At 57.6% G+C, this 20,529-nt stretch overlaps 1 protein-coding gene across 2 annotated transcripts; it reads left to right on the forward strand.

Moving 5' to 3' along the window:
* Positions 1-614: 614 nt before the first annotated feature.
* On the forward strand, positions 615-18,513 carry SPDEF (SAM pointed domain containing ETS transcription factor). Of its 2 annotated transcripts, XM_046006467.1 has the most exons (7): positions 615-1,018; positions 8,579-8,642; positions 11,314-11,778; positions 13,910-14,107; positions 15,370-15,417; positions 15,565-15,711; positions 17,828-18,513. In XM_046006467.1, exons 3-7 carry the CDS (start codon positions 11,343-11,345, stop codon positions 18,004-18,006), a joined length of 1,008 nt encoding a protein of 335 aa, XP_045862423.1. In that variant the 5' UTR covers positions 615-1,018; positions 8,579-8,642; positions 11,314-11,342; the 3' UTR covers positions 18,007-18,513. The 2 variants fall into 2 exon arrangements, with proteins under 2 accessions (XP_045862423.1, XP_045862420.1); XM_046006464.1 differs by lacking the exon at positions 8,579-8,642 and having other exon boundaries at positions 616-1,018; positions 17,828-18,512.
* The last annotated feature ends 2,016 nt before the right edge of the window (positions 18,514-20,529 follow it).

Below are 20,529 nucleotides of genomic sequence, written 5' to 3' on the forward strand. Positions count from 1 at the left end.
TCATGGCCTCCAGCCGCCAGGGACTGTTGTTGGAGGGCGAGGTGCTACTGGCCGGCCCCCGCTCTGGGTCAGGGAGAGTGAGCTCCAATCCTTCCTGAGCACCAGGGCGTCATGGGCCTGCACCCATCACAGAGAGCAAGGGCCCCTCAGTCCTTTTCCACAGGGTTCTCTGAAGTTCCCTCCATCCCTGGCCTGGAGAGCCAGACAGTACCTCCTCCAAGAAGCCCTCTCTGACTTGCCTTGCAGGGTGCTTCCACAGCCCTCCACTGATGGTGGCTCTGACTTTCCGCTGAGCTGGCTCGTCTGTTCCCCAGTCTTGGCTCCTCCCTTCTAGTGTCCCGTCCCACGTCCCTCTAGATGTCTCCCCTGTGCCTTACACATACTTGGTGTGTAAACTTGGTAGCTATGCATCAGCTAACAAACACGGGTGAGTAAGCGAATGAATAAATGAATGACTGAATGAATGAATGGGTTTTCTAGCTGCCAGCAGGTGGATCTCCCGTCGAGAAGAGGGAGGCCTGCAAGGGTTAACCAGGAGCCCGCCTGTGGTCTGAGGTAAGCAGGGAGCGTATTTGTTCAGGTAAATAAGGAAGGATTACTTATAATGGGAAATCAGGCCTGGCCAACTCTTCATCTCACGGCTGCTTGACTTCCTCCCAGCACATTCCTGCACTGTGCCCGTGTCCACACCGCCCTGCAGACCTGGCCCCCTGAGCCCACCACAGCCTCCATGTAAGCCCCTCGGGCTAGGTCTTGCCACCGTGCCAACAGGTGGTCCTGGGCTGGGGGCAGAGGACTCCCTACAGGGCACAGGGCCCTGAGATCTCAGAGGGCGCCAGGCCCCCAGCGGCCCACCCAAGTACCCACCTCTGCCTCCAGCCCCACTGGTCCCCGGCCCCACTGGTCCCCCAAATGCCTGGCTGAGACCCAGCAGTGGCCCGCACTACCGACACCTTCTCCTGGCTCCCCGAGGTGGGTGCTGCGGCGGACGACTCCCTGGGCACGAGGCAGCTAACAGGTGAGTCTGATGGAAACCCAGAGCGCCTGGGTGTGGGGGTTTGTCCCTCCCAGCTGTGGGGAGGTGGGTGACAGGGGGCAGGACTTGGCATGAACTGCGAACTCAGAAGTGATCCCTGGGTATTGTTGGTCCTGTGATCCCAGTCCTTCACCCTCAGAAGCCCCAGCCCCTGCAAAGGCGGCTCATCTGCCTCCCTGGGCGGACCAATGAGCCCGTGGGAGCCCCCAAGGCCATACCTTGAGCCCAGTCCGCACAGCCTGAAGGGAGGCCACTCTCCAGGGGCAGAGCCTTGGCCCCCAAGACATAGCCAGTTCTGCCTGGCTAGTAAAACACAGGCAACCTTTCTGCTCCACCGGCCGCCGCTGCTCTGCGAAGGGAAGGGTCTACCAGGGGCCCGGCCACAGTGGGCAGGGGCTTGCTGAAGCCCCAAGGCTCAGGACCAGGCTCTAAGTTGGAGCAGGGGGGCCAGGCCCAGAGCCCAGGGGTTGGGGCAGGGCAATGATGGGCCTAGGACCCTGGTGGTCTGGGGGGCTGCCAGGCAAAGCACCCAGGTTCAAGCACCCAGGGGAGCCAATAGCCCAGGAGCCCCAGTCTGGGTGCGCTAGGAAAGAAATGCGATGCCCTTGAAGACACTCCTTTCTCAGATTCACCAGATGCCTCCTGTGGGGAGAGAGGGCCGTGCTGGTGGTGATGACAGGGTGGAAGGCTGAAGGGTCTGGATGTTTGGGGGCTCCCCTGAGGCCGGACAAGGGGTGTGTTTTGGGGGGGTGTGCGCTAACACGTGCACGGGCATCTATCTCGGGGTGCGTGTTGGGGAGTGCGCAGGGCCATGGAGCAAGCCCCGGATCCCCTCACCCACCCAGCGGCCCATACCCAGGCCACAGGTCTCAAGGGCCCTGTCCCCTGTATGACAGCAATGGCCTTTCTCCTTTTCCTTGGCCAAGGCTGGGACCAGGCCTCACCTCCCCAATAAACAGCTTCACAGCAACCCCCAATAAAGCCGCATCTCCCCAGTACCAGCTGCTCTGCTGAGTAACAAAGCAAACAGGCATCAGGCTGCCCCCGGCCTCAGCTGGAGGATGGGATGGGGAGGAGATGGCTCAGCCCAGCTAGGGGTGGGGCCAGAGCCAAGGACTCCTGGCCTGGGGTCTCATCACCCCCGACTCACAGAAATGTGGGGAGAGAGACAGCCTCAGGGCCCCCCTGAGGAGGTTGAAGTGGGGAGGAGATGCTTAGGGTAGGGGAGGGGGCGGGGGGGGGGGGAGGGACGTTGAAGCCACTCTCTCCTTTGAGAAATGACAGTCATTTCCTCTGCTCCAGGCACCATGAGGGTACCCAGAGGTGAGAATTCAGTCCCTGCTAGACTTGTGTACTGTGAGTTACCTGTTAGAGAATACTGATTATACTGATAAGGTGTGATAAGATATAATTATATAAATATAGGCAATTATATAAAATATAAAGTGTGATGTCATTTGATTGTCACAAGGCCTCTCTGAATGAGATGGAGCTCCTCTGTCCACCAACCTGCGGGAATAGGGTTGGTACTCAGTAGGTGCTCAATTGATGATCCGAAATTGCGATGCTGGCAATAAGCAGAAAAAAAAACAGGAAAGGATGCCTGGGTGGCTCAGTTGGTTAAGCATCTGCCTTCAGCTCAAGTCATGATCCTGAGGTTCTTCAATAAAGCCCAGCTTCAGACTCCCTGCTCAGTGGGTAGTCTGCTTCTCCCTCTGCTCGTGTTCTCTCTCTCTCTCAAATAGATAAAATCTTAAAAAAAAAAAAAAAAAAAAAAAAGGAAAGGAACAAAAAATAGGAGAAGCCACTTTTTACTGCTGCGGTCATTGCAGATGTAAAGTTAATAGCCCTGAAAGAGTTCAATCCACATTTTGTGCTTAAATGACGTGGTGCAGCTTGAGTGTAACCTGGGTATATCATTTCAGACGGACCTAGGGACAAAGACACTCTGGGTGGATTGGGCAAGAAGGGATGGTTTTAAGGACCACCATGGATGACCTTGGGCCAGTCATTTGTCCTCCCCATACTTGTAGCTGCTTGTCTGTGTAATGAGAAGTTTAGGCAAGGGTTTTGCAGGCTGTGTAGGCGTTGGTGGAGGCAGGACAGCCTGCTGGATTTGCCAGTGCTCTAAGACAGGTGTTTTCCCAGCCTTGTCCCCTAGACTATCTCCTGGCTCTGGCTCCTCCTAGAGGCCAGGGAAGGATGAGTGAGGCCCACAGCTGCCCTGGACTGGGCTAGAGAGCAGGATGACCTCAGGTAAGGCCCAGAGGGCCCCCCTTTCTGGCCAACCTCCACTCTTCCCCAGACTCCACCTGCCATCACCTTCTTCCTTTGTTCCCCTCATTCCTCACCCCACTACCTTTCCCTCCCCTCTTCCTGCCCCATCCCCTCACCTGCTCTCAGGTGCCACCTTCCTGAATGTTCAGCCCATCTCAATTCACAAGGAATTTTCATCCACTTTGCCCTTAATCTTCATAACATCTTAAAGCAAGCTCTTGACAGCCCATTTAACAGGCAGGATCACTGAGACTCCAAGGAAGCCAAGTCATTTACCCCAGTCCCTGAGCTAGAGAGCAAGGAGGCGGGATTCAAAACTGGTCTGGGACCCTCACCCTGCCCCACTGTCCCCATCCCATTCTTTGCCCCACCTGCACCCCCAGCCAAGTGAGCAGCCTGTCAGGTAGAACAACTCTTCCCAAAGCAAACTTTGCACAAGCCGAGTTGCCCTGGGCTCTTCCTGACATTTAATGCTGGGCGCCTTCCCTTGCCTCGTTTACCTGCTCCCTGCTCAGGAGGTGCCCCCTGCCAGATTCTCCTCTCCCACCTTTCAGCAGCTGGGTGGGGCCTCCAGACAGGGGCGGGGGGTGCGAGGGAGGTGGGGAGGGTGAGCCTCCTTGTCCCTCCTGACCTCTCCTTCCCTGCCAGGGACCTGAGCGTGACTGCTGGGAACCAGACAGACCAGAGCCTACCCAGGACCTTAGTGAGGGACAGTGAGGTCTCTCTGGCCGCCACCAGAACTGGGGAGCCCTGCCTTCTCCCTCCAGCTCTGGAATTCAGGAGAGGGGACTGGGGGTGACTGCCCAGTTAGGGTCTCAGCACCTGGGACTAGTGGGTCTCTTTGCTCCTGGGCAGCAAGATCTTCCCGCCTTGGACTCTCACATCCCCTTCTCAGGCTCTAGGACAGGAGGGCAATGTGTCCCTGCTGACACCCACAGATGAGGGTGGGTCCCAATAACCCCCTAATTCCCCGCCCATTTAAACCCCCTTCTTATTTTTTAAGATTTCTGTTTATTTACTTGAGAGACAGAGAGAGCATGAGGAGGGGAGTGTCAAAGGGAGAAGCAGACTCCCTGCTGAGCAGGGAACCGGATGCAGGACTCCATCCTGGGACTCCAGGATCATGACCCGAGCTGAAGGCAAACGCTTAACCAACTGAGCCACCCAGGCACCCTTAAACCTCTTTTTGAAGCAATGTCTGTTCTTAACCTCTCAGGCAGCTCATTCTGGACTTTGATTGTTTTCTGCAGTGTTGGAGTGCTTTCCCTTTGTCCTGAACCCCGCCTTCCAAGGCCCAAGGTGTGCTCCCTGGCCCCGTGATTAGGGCTGAAGGCACATTTTCTCCCTCAGCCCTGTCAAGATTTTATGGATTTCCCAACCCGAAAGCTGCCTTTCCAGCGCTGTGCCTGGCCTGGGGGCAGCTTCCGAAGCACATGAGATGAGAGAGGAGGGGAACAAATGTGTTCACACACCTCTGGGAGATTGCAAAGTCTGTCCTGCCAAACCCCAGAGACACAGTCGTCTTTGAGTCCCCGTGTCACTGACAAGGAGGCTGCGAGGATGAACCACAGTGTCATGGCAGAAGCCGGGTGCAACCCTGTGTTCTCACACCTCCAGGGACCCAGCTGGCTAGGGCTGTCCAGCCGAGGCAGGAGCGTGGGGACCCCAAGCGAGGACAAAGGAGCTTGATGGGTGCTGGGACATGAACTTTATTTACACCAGGCATGTGCTCGATGAGGGGTTGAATGGAGAAGTGATTTGCAGTTTCTGTAAAGCCCTGAAAGTCAAGCAAGACTTGAACTTGACCTAGCTGGAAACTGGGGCTGTGGCCTGACCGACCACCCCAGCATCGGTGACTCCAAGCCCTGGATTTGTCTGGGCTGGGGTCTCGGGTGGCTGTGTGAAGTGGGCAGGGGATGCTGCTGGGGTGAGACCCCACCTGGCGTGTGGTCTGGGAGACAGCCTGATCGGAAGGTGGGCCCAAGTCTCTCAGAGGAGGGAGGGTGTGTGGGGGGGGGGCACAGCTATACCCTTATTCCGCACAAATGTCTGCCACAAGTTGGGGTCCACCTCTGTTTCTCCACCATCCTCCTTCCAAGCCAGGCTGAGGAGCAAGATGGGGGCATAGGATTGTAGAATCTGGACAGTGTCTGGGTCAGAAAAGCCCTGAGAGACAACTTTGGAGAACTGAAGAGGGCCCCAGGCACTGCCCAGGGCCTCACACACAGCATGAGCAGAGCCTGATGGGACCGCATCTCCAGACGCTGAGGCCACACCCCCTCCCCCTTATGAGCAAACGCAAATACAGGGGAGAACTTGGGGCAGAGCTGGGTTCCTGCCCCTCCAGGCTGCAGCCCTCCATGCCACCCAGAGCTGCTTTCTAAGGGACTGGGTCAGTGGGCGGCCTCAGCAGAAGTGACAGGTGTAGGCAGCTGGGGAGACCCTTGGGGCTGGGAGCTGCCAAGTCCCAGCACCAAGTGCAGAAAGAGAAGTACTCAGTCACCACGGTGCCCATATCTGTCAGATGGGAGAAATAGTGACTGCCCCACAGGGGGGCTGTGAGAGCCCCACGAAGCAGCTTACTTAGTTGGCCTTCGCCTTGTCTCAGAAAGGGTCACAAGCGATGTCAATGAGGCTGTGTGTCTGGACGCCAGTGGTCCCCGATTCCTAGAGCCTCACCCCTACTCCCAATTCTCCACACACACCTCCTGGGCCACTGACTGGCTCCTCAACCTTCCAGAGAGGAGGGCTCCTGGGAAAGTGAGGCCTGTGGCTTGCGTGAGTCTGGGATCTGAGGAGGTGGGAGAAAGCCAGGAGGCCTAGAAGAAACCTGCCTTCCCTGCTCTCACGCCAAGCCCAAGATAGGCAAGTTCTCCCCCTCTGGCCGCCCTCCAGGGACCCACCTCCCTTCTTCCTACCCTTGGGGTGCTGGAGGAAAGCTGGGTCTGCCTGGAGGTGGCAAGCCTGGGACACCTTCCTGGGTAGGAAGAAAGCCTGTCCTGTGCAGAGAAGGGGGGACTCCGAACAGTGGGTGGTCAGTAAGGAGGAGGCTGGGTCCTTTTCTTGGGCCCAACTTGTTTGAAGAGCAATTTCAAAGGGCAAGGGAGGGAGGAGTGTGGGGGATAGGAGGAGGAGCAAAAGAGTGAGAAGGTAGAGGGGAGAGGCTGGGTCCAGACTCAGGGAAGATTCAGAGAATCCAAACACGTTGCTCAGGCAACTTGTGGGTTGTGGCTTGTGGGCAATGGCTGTGGACTCCCTGTGGCCTGGGCAGTCCCGGCTTCTCTCCAAGGTGCTGACCAGCCGACTGGGGGGCTGGCCTGCGTGCCCTGGCCCACTCTGCACGGCTTCTGGCCAGGCCCTAGTCACACCCCGCAGAGTCCCCTGGCTCTCCCGTTAAAGGAAGCCCTTGCCTGGAAAGAGAGAGAGACTGACGGCCAGGACAATGGGCAGCAGTGGGGAAGCCTGAGTGGGTCTCCCCCCATGGTGGAGAAAGGCCACCTCAGCTCAGTGGCAGACACTGGTCACCCCTCTGCCCCGCCCACTCTCCTTGATGCTCCCTCACTGGGGTCTGCAGCCAGGGTCCTGGGGTCTGGGTAGTCAGAAGTCGGGTCTCGGGATTGAGGTAGGGGTTCGAGAACATTTGTCCCACCCACAGTCCCTAGCCGGGGTGAGATCTGGGAACCTGGATGGAACAGGGTGTAGGAGACGGGCTCGGGCGGAGGAGACACAGACCACAGACCAGGCAGTGGCAGGAGACAGCTGCTACAAATCTCTAACTCTGGGTCCCTCTGCCCTCTCTCCTTGATCTCTCTTCCTGAGGGAGTGGGAGGTGCTGAGAGAAGGGGCTAATCCCTCTGGCCGCTGCTCCCTGAATCTGGGCCTTGGCCTCTACCAGCTGTTACCAAACTTTCTTTGTCTGGAGTCTGAGCCAGAGCCTCTGGGGCAGAAGGGAGCCAGGACATGCTGAGCCTTAATCCAGACATGTGGTTTAATCCAGAAAAGATCAGCTCGAGGTTTGGGAGCTGGAGGCATCACTCAGGAGACGGACATTACCTCGGGCCTGGCAGAGGCTGGTAGGAGGGCCGGGCCTACCGTCCTAAGGATGTGGATCAAACACAGGGTTTGTCCCAGGGCCCTAGTCCTATGGAGCCATGGCCTGAGGGTCAGCAGGCCCTCAGTTTGGTCCTAGCTCTGCCGTGATGGTGGGCACATCCTTGCCACTCTCTGAGTGTCATTTTTCCCAATGCACATGTGTGCGTGTCTTCTTGGGCGAACAATCACCTGAGAACATAATCATGGCTGAATTGCAGGGCGCAGTTGGGGAGAGCTGGGAAGTCAGAGGAGGAACCTGTTGCGGGGGGCTTCATGGGGGAGGAGGACTTGGCGCTGAGTTGTGATGAGAGGGAAGGGGCATTTTGGGCAGGGGGATGGCAGCACAAGAGAAAATAGCCATGTTGTGCCCACAGCACAGGGGAGAGGGGACCAGGGGAGAAATGTCATTATCATTAGAACCTGGATATGGTCACCATGTTGATCAATCCCTGGTTCTGATCCAGACCCTGCCTCTTACCAACAAAAGAATCCCTTCCCCATATGTGATCTACAAAACGATCACATAATGTATGGTCCCTTCCAACTCTGATAATCTGGGCTGGGTAGGAGGTTGGCTCAGAGGTGGGTACCAGTCACTAGAATGGTGCAAGGCTGGCCACAGGGAGCCATGGAAGTTTCTTGAGCACAGGGGTGCCCACTGAGGAATGTTGAAGGAAAATGAGCTTGACAGTGGGGTGGATTGAGCTGAGGGGAGGTAGGAATGGAGGATCAAGTGGCCCAATCAGAAAGTGGGCAGGACTCTGGGAAAATGGACTAGCCAGAGCAGAAGCCTCAGAGAGAATGTGGCACAATGAGCAGAGCCTGCATGGGGTCAGCTGGGGACTTCAAGCAAGCTGCCTAAGATCTCTGAGCCTCTCTGTCCTCATCTATAACCTGGGGCTCTCGAGCCCATGTCCCTCAGGGTTATGGGCAGTAAGGGGGATAATGGGCATGCTCAGGGCATAGGCGGTGCCCTCCTGAGTCTGGCCCCGGAGCCTGGAGGAGAGAGTGTGGTAGGCTGGGCACCCAAACCCCCAGCTCCCTGACCAATAAACCAAGGTCCCCCCATATCTGGGCTGCCGGGGTCAGAGCTTTCCCCACCACCTCCCCAGCTGTGGACAGTCAGATCTTTCCTCCCACCACATGGTTAATTTTCAACTTATTTTTCACCAGGGAGGTGTTGGGAGCTGGGACCAAGCCTTGGTTGGGAGCAGGTTCCTTGGCATTTAGGTGAAAGGTGAGGGGGGAGCTGGAATGTGGGGTGGGGAGGAAGTGGGAATTCTTTGCTATGAAGGAGCCCTGGGCCGGGAGTCCTGAGACCTGGATGCAAATCCCTTAGGTCTGTGCACCTTCACTTCCCTATCCACAGACTAGGAATGAGAAGAGGGCCCAGGCTGCCTCTCTCCAGGGAGGGATGGATACAAGAGCGCTCACTCAACATGTCAGGGCCATGTCATCATGTCCTTACCAAGTGACTGCTGCCTCCCACCCTGCCCATTCATCCTCACTGACCCCTCAGGCCATGGTGCCCCGAAACCCAGCAGCTGCCTCCCATCCTACCTGTGGCTGCAGCCAAGCAAACAGGAGCGCCATGAGAGAAGCGTGTTCTCTTGCTTCTTGGAAAAGCTCCCGTCTTCCTGGCATATGGCCCAGGGTGCTGGCAGAGACTGTCCTAACGTGGCAGGCATGGGAGCTCTGGGGACGTGGATGGGGCGGGAGGCAGGTGGGGGTGATGAGGGAGGGGTGGGGGGCTGAGAGGGGCTCTCCAGGGGTGGGGCCTCCTGGGGGGAGGGCGTGGGCGCAGGCCAGGGTGGGGACCCAGGAGCAGAGCAGGCTGTGGGCCCTGCCTAGATAAATAATGTTGGGCCCACAGCACACATGTGTGTTTGCACAGAAGGCCTTGAAATGATTCCAGGCCTGCCCTCTGTCCCCCGCAACCCCAGTCCTCCTCCTTCCCTGCTCACCCCACCCCACCCTGACCTTTCCTTCCTTGTCACTTAAAGGAGCCCTTGAAAGGGAGAGTCAAAATCAAAGGGAACACCCTTCTTTCTTGCTGGCATTCTCTCTGCCACAGGAAACTACACGGTTGCCATGTACAGTTGGGAAGGTTGGGCACTGCACAAGGGAGGGGAGAAGAGGGAGTTGAAATCCCACTTGGGCTCTAGTCACCCAACTGCTATCCAGAGAGAAAGTTCACCCTGTGCTGAGATATTTGAAGGCGTGGAATGGGCTAGCAGCAGCCCTAGAGATGCCAGAAACGTCTTCCCAACTGGGCTCTTTAGGGCAAATGAACACCAAGGCTAAGCGGGTCAATCCCACAGCGTGACTCATGATGGGCAGGGAACCTCCCTCCCAGTCCCAGCGTGGCGCAAAAAATGCCCCCCGGAGAGCTTACCAGTCATTTGATTAAAGTCTCTCCCTCTTACTGGCCAGAGGCCTTTAAAGCAGCAATTCTCAAATGTGAACAAGTATAGAATCACCCCCCAAGGCCTGTTGAAATGCATTGCTGGGCTTCCCCCAGCTTCTGATTCAGTAGCTCTGGGGCAGGCCTGAGAATCTGCATTTTTGCCAAGTTCCCAGGGGGTGCTGTCGCTGCTGGTCCAGGCACCCCACTGTGAGAAACACTGCTTTCTGAACACGAACACACGTTAACTCGGCCTTAATGTGTTTTTCTGTTCTTTTTGTCCGTGCTGATTTTACTGAGGGCGCATATATGTTGATAATCTTCCACGGGGACTTATTCTTGAGTCCCAGGCGCACAGATCACAGGAACATCCCAGAAACCTGGCTGTCTTGGTGTGTGTACATCTGACTTCCCCAAGCTGCCAGCTCCAATATGGGGTTCAGAGAGAAAGGGCATAGAGGCAAAGCGGACTGCATGACTGATGGGAAAAGAGCCCTCTAGCTGTGTGTTGAGACCAGGGGCACACCCCTGGGGGGCCTTGGGGCAGTAGAAGGAGGCAGTGTGTGAGTCGCTGGGGGCCTCCCCCGCTGGGGAACTAGAGCATGGGTCTTCTCACCAGGCCCAGATCTTGTCCATCCTCCCCACCCCCACTGCTCTGTTCCCACACCAGCAAACCCCCTCCCCACCACCCCCACCTCTGTGCTGGGCAAGAGGAAACGAGAGAGCCCTGGGAGCTGGGAGGGGCTAGGGCAGCATCTCTGGGAGGATGAGGTGGGGTGGGGGCCAGAAACCCAGTCCTGAGTGGGTGTGGTGCTGTTCACCTGGAAATTCATTCACACCCCCCAGATGGCCCTGGGGTGGGGGGAATGGGGAGTCTTCCTCCCTGACTGTGAGGGGATTCTACCCCATCACACCCCTCACTTGCTCCTTTCTTCCTTCCTTCACCTAGAGATGAAGGTGATGGTGATTTTCTCCCTTCCCCACCCTCTTTAAGGGAAAGATAAAAGAAAACAAGCTCTGCTATAGCAGGAAAGATTGAGGTTAGATCTCAGAAGGAACTTTCTCTCCAAGGCAGTGGACTGGGCTCTGGGCATGGGCTGGTCCAGGGACAGAGGCCCGGACATTAAAGATTCCTTGTGCAGGCCTCAGTTTGCTCACCTGCCAAATGGGGCTAATCATGCCTTCAATGGTGAGGCTTCAGTGAGGTCAAGAATCTAGGAAGGTTGTTTTAAGCGTGCCACGTTGGTAAGGATTTGCTGCTTTCAGCCACCCTGGCTTCCTTGGGGAGTGAGGGAGCTGTCCATTTATACCTCACTGTCTTTCTCAGCCACAAGCCTATCTGCCCAGCCCTGTCCTAACTGCCCAATGACCTGGAAGCCACAGCTCTCTCCCTGGCCCAGCCACTGCCCATTGAGCCCCTCATCCCCGTAACCAGCTTAGTGGCCCCCTGGGGAGATGGGGAAGCAGCCAGAACCTGATTCCCCATCCTCTCTTCTTTCCGTAGACACAGCCACCGGCCCAAGCGACGGCGGCATGGGCAGCGCCAGTCCCGGCCTGAGCAGCGTGTCCCCTAGCCGCCTCCTGCTGCCCCCCGACACTGTGCTGCGGACAGGCCTGGAAAAGGCGGCTGCAGGGGCGGCGGGGCCCGAGAGACGGGACTGGAGCCCCAGCCCGCCGGCCACGCCTGAGCAGGGCCTGTCCGCCTTCTACCTCTCCTACTTCGACATGCTGTACTCTGAGGACAGTGGCTGGGCCGCCAAGGGTCCCGGCGCCAGCACGCGGGAGGAGCCGTCCGAGGAGCCTGAGCAGTGCCCGGTCATCGACAGCCAAGCCGCTGGGGGCAGCCTGGACTTGGCACCGGGAGGGCTGACGCTGGAGGAGCACTCCCTGGAGCAGGTGCAGTCCATGGTGGTGGGCGAGGTGCTCAAGGACATCGAGACGGCCTGCAAGCTGCTCAACATCGCTGCCGGTGAGGCCTCCCGCGGGCCACCTCTGGGAGGTTGGGCACAAGTCAGACGGAGGTCACGAGGGTGTGGGGGTTGGCAAGGGTACTGTCTGCGGCGCTCTGGCCACCACCACCTCCCCCTGCCCAGCATCAGCAGCCCCAGTGGTGCTGGTGATTCTGCACCTACGGGTGGCCCATAGCCTAGAGCAGCTGGGTGCCTGGGGGAGGTTCCGACCCTCTCTGTGCCCCGACTACCGGAGGCAGTGAACCTGAACTCTACACCACCTGGCCCACCACCTCCTCTTGGACTCCTCTCCACGTTCTCCTCATTTACTCGGCTCCAGCCACACCGGCTCTTCACTGCTCCCATGACATTCATACCTCAGGACCTTTGCATCTTCTGGTCTCTCGATCTAAAACACTGTTCCCCCAAATATTTACTTGGCTCACCCCTTGCCTCCTTCAGATCTAGACTCAAATGGCACTGTTTTGAGGAGGCTTTTCCTGATGGTTCTGTTGAATTTATTGTCCATACACCACCTGATTCCTCCTCCCTGCTTTCTCTCTCCCGTTGCATGTACTGATACCCTGTGTATTTTATTGATTGACCGTATTTGCTGTCTGTCTCCCCCGCTGGAATGTACACACCCTAAGGGCAGGGATTTCCTTTGTTGTGTTCATGGCTACCTCCCCAGGTCCTAGGATGGCACCTTGCACATAGTAGATGCTCGATAAACAGTAGTTTCTTAACATGCCAGGCCCTGTTCTAGCATGGTGAGGGAGGGTGGATTAAGTGGTGAACACCACACAAGGACCTTATTCAGGAAGCTGACATTACAGAGAGGGAAACGGATCAGAGATACGGAGAGAAGTGTGTCCCTGGTCTGGTCATCATGAGGGCTCTGATGAGGAAGGGGCACTAGGAACACAGCACCTGTGTACCTGTCGCGGGCTGGGAAGTGTGGTTATGGCACTGATGCTGTGGGCCCCCAGCCTCCTGTTCCTGCACCATCCCTCCAGCTTGGGGCAGACCTGACCCATCTCCTTGGGTGCTAGGTCCTGGCCTTTGAGCATCGCAGTCTCAGCTGCTTTCAGGCATCCCTCAGGCCCAGCCCTTCCTCCTCAGAGTCATCCTGGACCCGCGTGTCCCCCCTGACCATCCCAGCTGGTGTGCCCCTGCCCCCCGCCCCAGGCAGCTCCTGCCCTACCCCCGTCCTCCAGTTACCCAATGCCCCTGCCGGTCCCCACTGCTGGAGGTTTTCCCATGGTGCCTCCTCTCCCACACTGGGCTGAGGAGGGGCCTGCCCTCTGAACAATGGGGACAGAAACAAATTGCTTTGACCCTGGAGGGAAAACGAGTTTATTAAGTGAGGGTAGCCCAGCCTGCAGGTCACCTAGCTGAAACACCAGCTTAGACCACAGTGTGCACTTGGAGGCCCCATTGGGACCACGCCCAGCAGCCTGGCCTCCCCCCATGTGTCCTGCCGGGCTCAGCAGGGGGACGTCCCCAGGGGGACGTCCAGGACCTAACCAGTGATTCTCTTCCTGGCCTCTGAGGCCTATAGCTACCCCCCGATGGCTCGATGCCCTGCCATTTATTCATTCAGTGCAGACGCACTGAGCAGCTATGTACCCAGCCCTTTGCTGGGTGTTGGACAAGGGGCTAGTACTCTCTGTTCCTCCGTTTCCTCATCTGTAAAACGCAGCACAGGTTGCGTTTGTTTGTTTGTTTGTTTGTTTGTTCTTCTGGTTCCTTGAAGGGTTTGGGGAAGGCAAGAGGCAGCTGGGAGACAAACTCAGGTGTCTGGTTTAATGTCACTAATGTCACTCTCCCCTCCAGGACTGGGGCTTCCTGAAAGGCCCCATGGAGGGCCTGGAGGGGTCGGGAAGACTTGAGGTCCTGGTGAGGTGGGGGGTGCAGAGGCCCCAGGCTACCCTGCCCTGAGCCAAGTTTGTTTTTAGGACCCTGGCTGCTCCCTCCCGCTTCCCTCTCTTCTCAGGTGCCCCCTCCACAGGCCTGTCTGGCCTGGCCTGTTCTCACCCCCGGAGCCTCTGGTCCTGGCCCCAAGCTGCTTCCAGTTCCCAGGGGCACCCCACGAGATGCAGGTGGTGCCCTCCGACCGCCCGTGGAACTGAGGGAGTGTCTCTTGCCTAGACCCCGTAGACTGGAGCCCTGGCAACGTGCAGAAGTGGCTCCTGTGGACAGAGCACCAGTACCGGCTGCCGCCCGTGGGCAAGGCATTCCAGGAGCTGGGCGGCAAGGAGCTGTGCGCCATGTCGGAGGAGCAGTTCCGCCAGCGCTCCCCTCTGGGTGGCGACGTGCTCCACGCCCATCTGGACATCTGGAAATCAGGTGGGACATGGCCTGGTTGAGCAGCGCCTCCCAAGCTCCAGGTCCGGGCCACGGAGTGGGGGGACCGGGGTGGGGGTGGTCGGTCCAGGACACTAGCCAGGCTTATTGGCTGCTGGGGCGGCTCTCCCAGTCTGGACTCTGTTCTAAATCTCAGTCCCCCTGGCAACTGCCTCCAGGGATCCTGGATGAACTCTCCAGCCCCGACCCCCTCCCAGCCCCGCTCAAGCCCACAGAACTTAGGGCAGGGCATGGGGGAAGTTAGAAGGCAGGAGTTTCATTCTGGGAACACAGATGGCATAGTTGGTGGGGACCGTGGGTACTATGAGGTCCCTCTTTGTCCATTTTTTTTTTAAGTTCATTTGTTTATTTTGTGCTGTTTCTCATTGAACAAGTAGTGAGGTAATACATGTGCATGATTTCTAAAAAGACCATAGCGAGGGGCACCTGGGTGGCTCAATCAGTCAAGCGTCTGCCTTTGGCTCAGGTCATGATCCCAGGGTCCTGAGATCAAGCCCCGCATCGGGCTCCCTGCTCGGAGGGGAGCCTGCTTCTCCCTCGTGCTCTGTCTGCCGCTCCCCCTGCTCGTGCTCTCTCCCTCTCTCTTTGCCAAATAAATACATAAATAAAATCTTTAAAAAGACAATAGTGAAAAATAATACCATGAAAAGTAATTTTCCTGTTCATTCCCGACCCCCAGCCCCCCTCCCTAGAGGCAAACACAGTTACCTGTTTCCTGGGCACCTTGCTGGGGAGTGTCTATGCACACAGCGAGCAAACATACACGTGTGGTTTTCACCCCTTTGTAACATAAATAGCTCCAAAGAATTGCACTGTTCTGCGCTCGGTGTATCTTGGATCTTGTTCCCGCATCAGCATCTCTACATCCGCCCTATTTCTAATGGCTGGGTGCCATCCCCTTAATGTTTAAATCGTCTCTCATCCCACCGGATGTCCCGGACAGAGCTATGAGCTTTGGAAGAGGCAGTGCTTGCTGAGAGTCAAGGCCCCCACCCTTGGGCATGGGACCCACCCATATGACCAGTGGAGACCGGTGTCCCACCCCAGCCCAGGGGCAGGCAAGTGTAGGAGCAGTCCTGGCCAGCCAAGAGCCGGGTGGTGATGCGGGCAGGAGCCCACTGCCTCCACGCCTCGTTTGCTTGGCCACAGGGGGTGGTTGCTATGGCCCCACAGTCCCACCCAAGCCCCCTCCTCCACCCTTGGAGTCGGCCCTGGGTCTCCAGCCTTCTCTCCCTGCCCTGCAGCGGCCTGGATGAAAGAGAGGACTTCTCCGGGGACCATCCACTACTGCGGTGAGCCAGGACCCGCAGCTGGGGGACACGGGGGGGGGGGGGCAAGATCTGGGGGCCGGGCTTGAGGGATGGCGGGATGGCGGGATGGCTGCCCCTGAAGCAGGCGGCTTCCGTCCCCGCTCACTGTCACCCTACCCGGCTGCCCAGCCTCCGCCAGCGAGGACAGCTGGACCGACAGTGAGGTGGACTCCTCCTGCTCCGGGCAGCCAATCCACCTGTGGCAGTTCCTCAAGGAGCTGCTGCTCAAGCCTCACAGCTACGGCCGTTTCATCCGGTGGCTCAACAAGGAGAAGGGTGAGCCGGGCCCTGGGTGGGGACCGGGGCCGGGGTGGGCGCTGCTGGCCTCCAGGCGCCAGACACAGGGGAGGGCTGGGGATTGGGCAGAGGGACCGCATGGCCCCCACCGTGGCCCTGAACTCCAGACACGGGGCCATCCGGGCCTAGCCTGGGGGCTGTGTGCGTTCACGTCCGACCGAACCCATCTCCTGGCGGCGCCCTGTTTTATTTAGGACACCGGCTCCTCACGGTGCCCAGAACACACTAAGGCTGGGACTTGGACACAGTCTTTGCCTGCAACACATCGTTAGCTTCACCCAGGAGACCGCTAGGGTCCAGCGAGAAACCCCATGCGAGCCGCATAGGCCGTATTAGACTTCCCCATAATCCCATTATAAACCTTTTTTAATAGGTGAATTTAATTTTAATACTACTTTTATTTAATCTGCTATTATAAATTATTAAAATTTCAACATATAATCAATATAAAATTATTAATGAGATATTCTAAGTCTTCAAACTCTCACGTGTCTTTTATCCTTACAGCCTATCTCAATCAGATTTGCCAGATTTCAAGTGCTCAAGGCCACATATTACCTCATTGGACAGGACTAGATGTGTGTGTGTGTGTGAGAGAGAGAGTGTTGGAAAACATTCAGAGTCAAGAACCCTGGGTTTTAGTCCCCATCCTGTCATCTGTAGCTAGGGGTACTGGGACCACAGTCTTCTTATCTGGAAAATGGACTGGGTCCATTCATCCGACAACCACTCATTGAATACTTCCTCTGTGCACACTTGCCTGGGCAACATTTACGGAGAATTAGTGTCCTCATGGTCTAGGGAGGATTTGGCTACACCCCATCCTTGAGGGACCTGCAGTGTTGTGGGAAAGCTAGCCGTGAAAGGAGCTGGCCCACAGAGCATGGCAGGGCTGTGACAGGGTGGTGGGGGCAGCTGTGCCTTGGTCCAGGAGAACTTCACAGGGGCAGTGACTTGGGTTGAGTGGGAAGGATGAATGGGGCTAGAGGGGGGTAGAGAGAAGTTCCTGCACAAGGGGCTGTAACCCTTGTGTATATTTGAAACTTAATGTGAGCCGGTCTTCAGGGAGATGGTTCCATGATAGACTTCCAGGGGAAGGAGATCAAGGGAGAGTGGGGTGATCTGGGAAGGCTTCTTGGAGGGGGTATGCTGACCTGGGTTTTTCCCAGGAAACCTGGGCTGTAAGCCATGTAATAGTTCCTCTCAAGGGGCAGCTCCTTCACGCTCCGCTGTAAGCTCTTTCTGTCACCACTCCAAAATGGTAGTCACTACAGCCCCCTCCACCAACGGAGAAAGGGGACAGCTCCTTCTTCTTCTTCTTCTTTTTTTTTTTTTAAAGATTTTGTTTATTTATCTGACAGACAGAGATCACAAGTAGGCAGAGAAGCAGACAGAAAGAGAGGAGGAAGCAGGCTCCCTGCTAAGCAGAGATCCCGATGCGGGGCTCGATCCCAGGACCCTGGGATCATGACCTGAGCCAAAGGCAGAGCTTTAACCCACTGAGCCACCCAGGTGCCCTAAGGGGACAGCTTCTAATGGTAGAATATGGCAGAGCCAGGCTTCAAACCCAGGTCAGCCGGGCTCCAAATCCTCTGAATGGATCCAACCAGAAAGGGCAGTGCTAGCTTAAGTGTCTGAGGCTGGCAAAGAGGTCTTTCAGGCTTGGGAACTGCTCGGAAAGGCAGCTGGCGCGGGGGCAGTGGTGGGGGTGTGGATGACCTTGATAGATGAGGCGTGGGCACAATGCAGAGCCCCGCAGGGCTTCTGGATCAGGTGTACCAACGGCACAGCAGGAGCAGAGGCTGGCAGGGGCCAGGCCCTCAGGGCCCCAGATTACCCAACAACGGACACAGGCTCACCCTGTACTCAGGAGGTGGGGGACTCCAGGTAGCATTTCCCACTTTATTGGGCCCCGTGACGCACTCTGCACAGATGTCTTTGACTCTCACCACAACCTTGGGAAGAGGTCTTATGCTCCCACTGCCCCCCGCCCCCCAGTCTGACCCTTGCTCCCAGTCAACACTGGCCCCCTTGGCTTTCTGAGTCTGACCTGTTGGTTTCTGTCTTTTGCCCTCCTGCCACACCCTCCCCCCAGGCATCTTCAAAATCGAGGACTCCGCCCAGGTGGCCCGGCTGTGGGGCATCCGCAAGAACCGGCCTGCCATGAACTATGACAAGCTGAGCCGCTCCATCCGCCAGTATTACAAGAAAGGCATCATCCGGAAGCCGGACATCTCCCAGCGCCTCGTCTACCAGTTTGTGCACCCCATCTGAGGGCTGCAGGCCAGGCCTTAGGCCTGAAACTCGCCCTCACCAGCCCTCCCTCCTGCCCGCCCCTGTCTCTGCGGGAGCCTGAGCTGCAGGAGAGGGCAGTCCGCTGGCATCGGAGTCCAAGGTCAGGGAGGCGGCAGCCCACAGTTCCCAGGGGTCTAAGAGAGCTCTCTGGGACCCAAGGGACCCCAGGGTGGGGGTGCTTCCTCTTCAGGTCTGACTGCTCACAAGCCCGGTCCTCTGGAGGATGGAAGAAGGATCCAGGGCCATCCTCAGTATTCACGGCCTCCCGGGGAAGGCTGTCCCTCCACCCCCAGCCTCTGACCCTCGGATTTCCAGAGCAGAGCCAGCCAAGGCCACTCGTAGTCCAGTGCTCCCTGCCATCCATTCTGCACCATGCTCGGCATGGTGCTGGGACATGTCTGCCCCTGCATTGGGAAGCCAGGGGTGCTCCTGGGAATGGGTAATAAAGATACTAGAGAACCAACACGGCAGTGTCTGTGAAGCAAGTGAGTGGCACAGCCCCAAGGCCACCAATTCTCCGAGTCATTGTGATCACAGTGCCTTTGGGGTAGTCAAAGGAGGCTTCCTGGGGGAGGCGGCATTGAGCTGAGCCTACAAGGAAAGGGATCATTGATTGGGAGAAGCTGTCGGAGAGAGGCAGTGAGCCATCAAGGCCAAGGAGGGCCTGGAATGGCCCTCATCTCCTCCCCTCCCAGGTGGGGGCCCAAAGGAGGGAACAGGACTGGAGCTGGAGGGGACTTGCAAGGGGACCCTGAGCCTCTGTCTCTGCTTGGCCAACCCCAGGGGGCTCTGAGACCAGACAGCAGGGGTGCAGGGAGGGTGGGCTCTTCAGCCCCTGCGGTGGGATCCTGGCTCTGCAGCAGCAAACAGGGTGGAAGAGAGGTTGTCTTGTTTGCGGCGTCCCACTCTTGGCGGGAGTCACGGACCTCTGCAATGCCCCCTGTGAAGCACCCCCACGCCGATGGGGAGCGGTGAGGGTCAGAGTCCTGCACACTGGGGGAGATGGGGACCTCCCACCCGCTCTCCAGGAGGCAGCATGTCTCAGCCTCCTCACATTTGTTCAGCCAGCTCTGGTGTCCTGAGTACCGAATGCATACTTGGTGCTTGCTCTGGTTTTCTGTCATTAACCTTCCCAACAAAACTCTGAGCTCAGGATTACCCTGCTGTTCTGCAGACGATGAAACAGGCTCAGAGCCGTGAAGTGACTTACTCAGAGTCACACAGCCAATCGGCGGCAGAACCAAACACTGAACTCACAGGACAGTGCTCTCTCTGCCCCTCCACACCTTGCTCTGTGACTGGTCAGCACTTTTTGCCCCCATAACCCTCCACTTCTGATGCCAGGCTCCCAAGAGACAGGACTGGGAGTCAGCCAGTGCTGCCCGGACCACAGAGGGTTAAATGCTGCCCCATACTGCTGCCTTCTGCTCCCAGCAATTTTATTGTCTCCAGAAGAAAGTTTACCCCTGGCAGTGAGCAAACAACAGCTTGGCATCTGTCAGTTGGGACTGGGACAGGACTAGGGGGCCCTGCCCCAGGCCTGTGCCTCTCTGGGCCCCCGGCTGTCTGCCTCCTCCCAGGAGGGGGCCAACTGGGACCCTGGCCAGCACTCAGCTCAGCTCTGCTGAACTGGTTTTGTCTCCAGCCTTCCTGCCCTGCCCCCAAGTGGAGTCCCCAGAGCCACCTGCTGGCGTACCCCTAGCTGGACCTGGGCCTGGAGCAGCCTGGGGTCTCAGGCTGGGGCTGGGAGGGAGGAGAGGAAAGGGGACTCATGGCTAGGAGTGGGGAGGCGGAGCTCCTCCAGAAAGGGGCGTCTGGGGGGGTGGGGTGAGGCACCCTCCTTACTGTTGTAGCTTCGCCACGAGGCACACAAGTCCTTGGCCGGTGCACACCCATCCACGGACACCTCGTGTGCCTACAGCAAACTCCCGATCCCTCCTCTTCCCCTGCACACCTGCTCGTCAGAACCCCATCGGCCCAGGCATTCCCCAGGCATTGTGCAGGGCCTCTGCACAAATAAGGCAACCTGACTCTCAGGGTCGGGGATGGAGACCCTTGTGGGGCTCTGCACTCAGCGGGGAGTCTGCTTCTCCCCCTCCCTCTCCATTTGCTCCCTCTCCCTCCCCCACCGCTGTATTTCAAATAAATAAATAAAATCTTTTTTAAAAAGAAAATTTAAAACCTATTTGGGGGGTTCACCCTTGAACTGTGAGTTTGGGACCCCGAGTGCCCCCAGCACTCTTGGTCAGTGCTCATCCCTCAGGCACACAGAATCCTGGAGCCAGGGCCTCAAGAGTCTCAGAGACCATCTGTCACCCACCCTGCACAGACAGGGCTCAGGGTCCTGGAAGGTTGAAGGCCCAGCCCTCGGTCCTCCAGCGCATTGGCGGTCAGCCAGTCAGCGCTCCGCATGCTGGGCGCCACCTCCCTGACAGACCTCCCCACCACAGATAGCTCTAGAGAGTTCGGAAGACACACAAGACTCAAGAGGACCACTTCCAG

Source organism: Meles meles, chromosome 5, assembly GCF_922984935.1.
Source record: "Meles meles chromosome 5, mMelMel3.1 paternal haplotype, whole genome shotgun sequence".
Taxonomy (NCBI): domain Eukaryota; kingdom Metazoa; phylum Chordata; class Mammalia; order Carnivora; family Mustelidae; genus Meles; species Meles meles.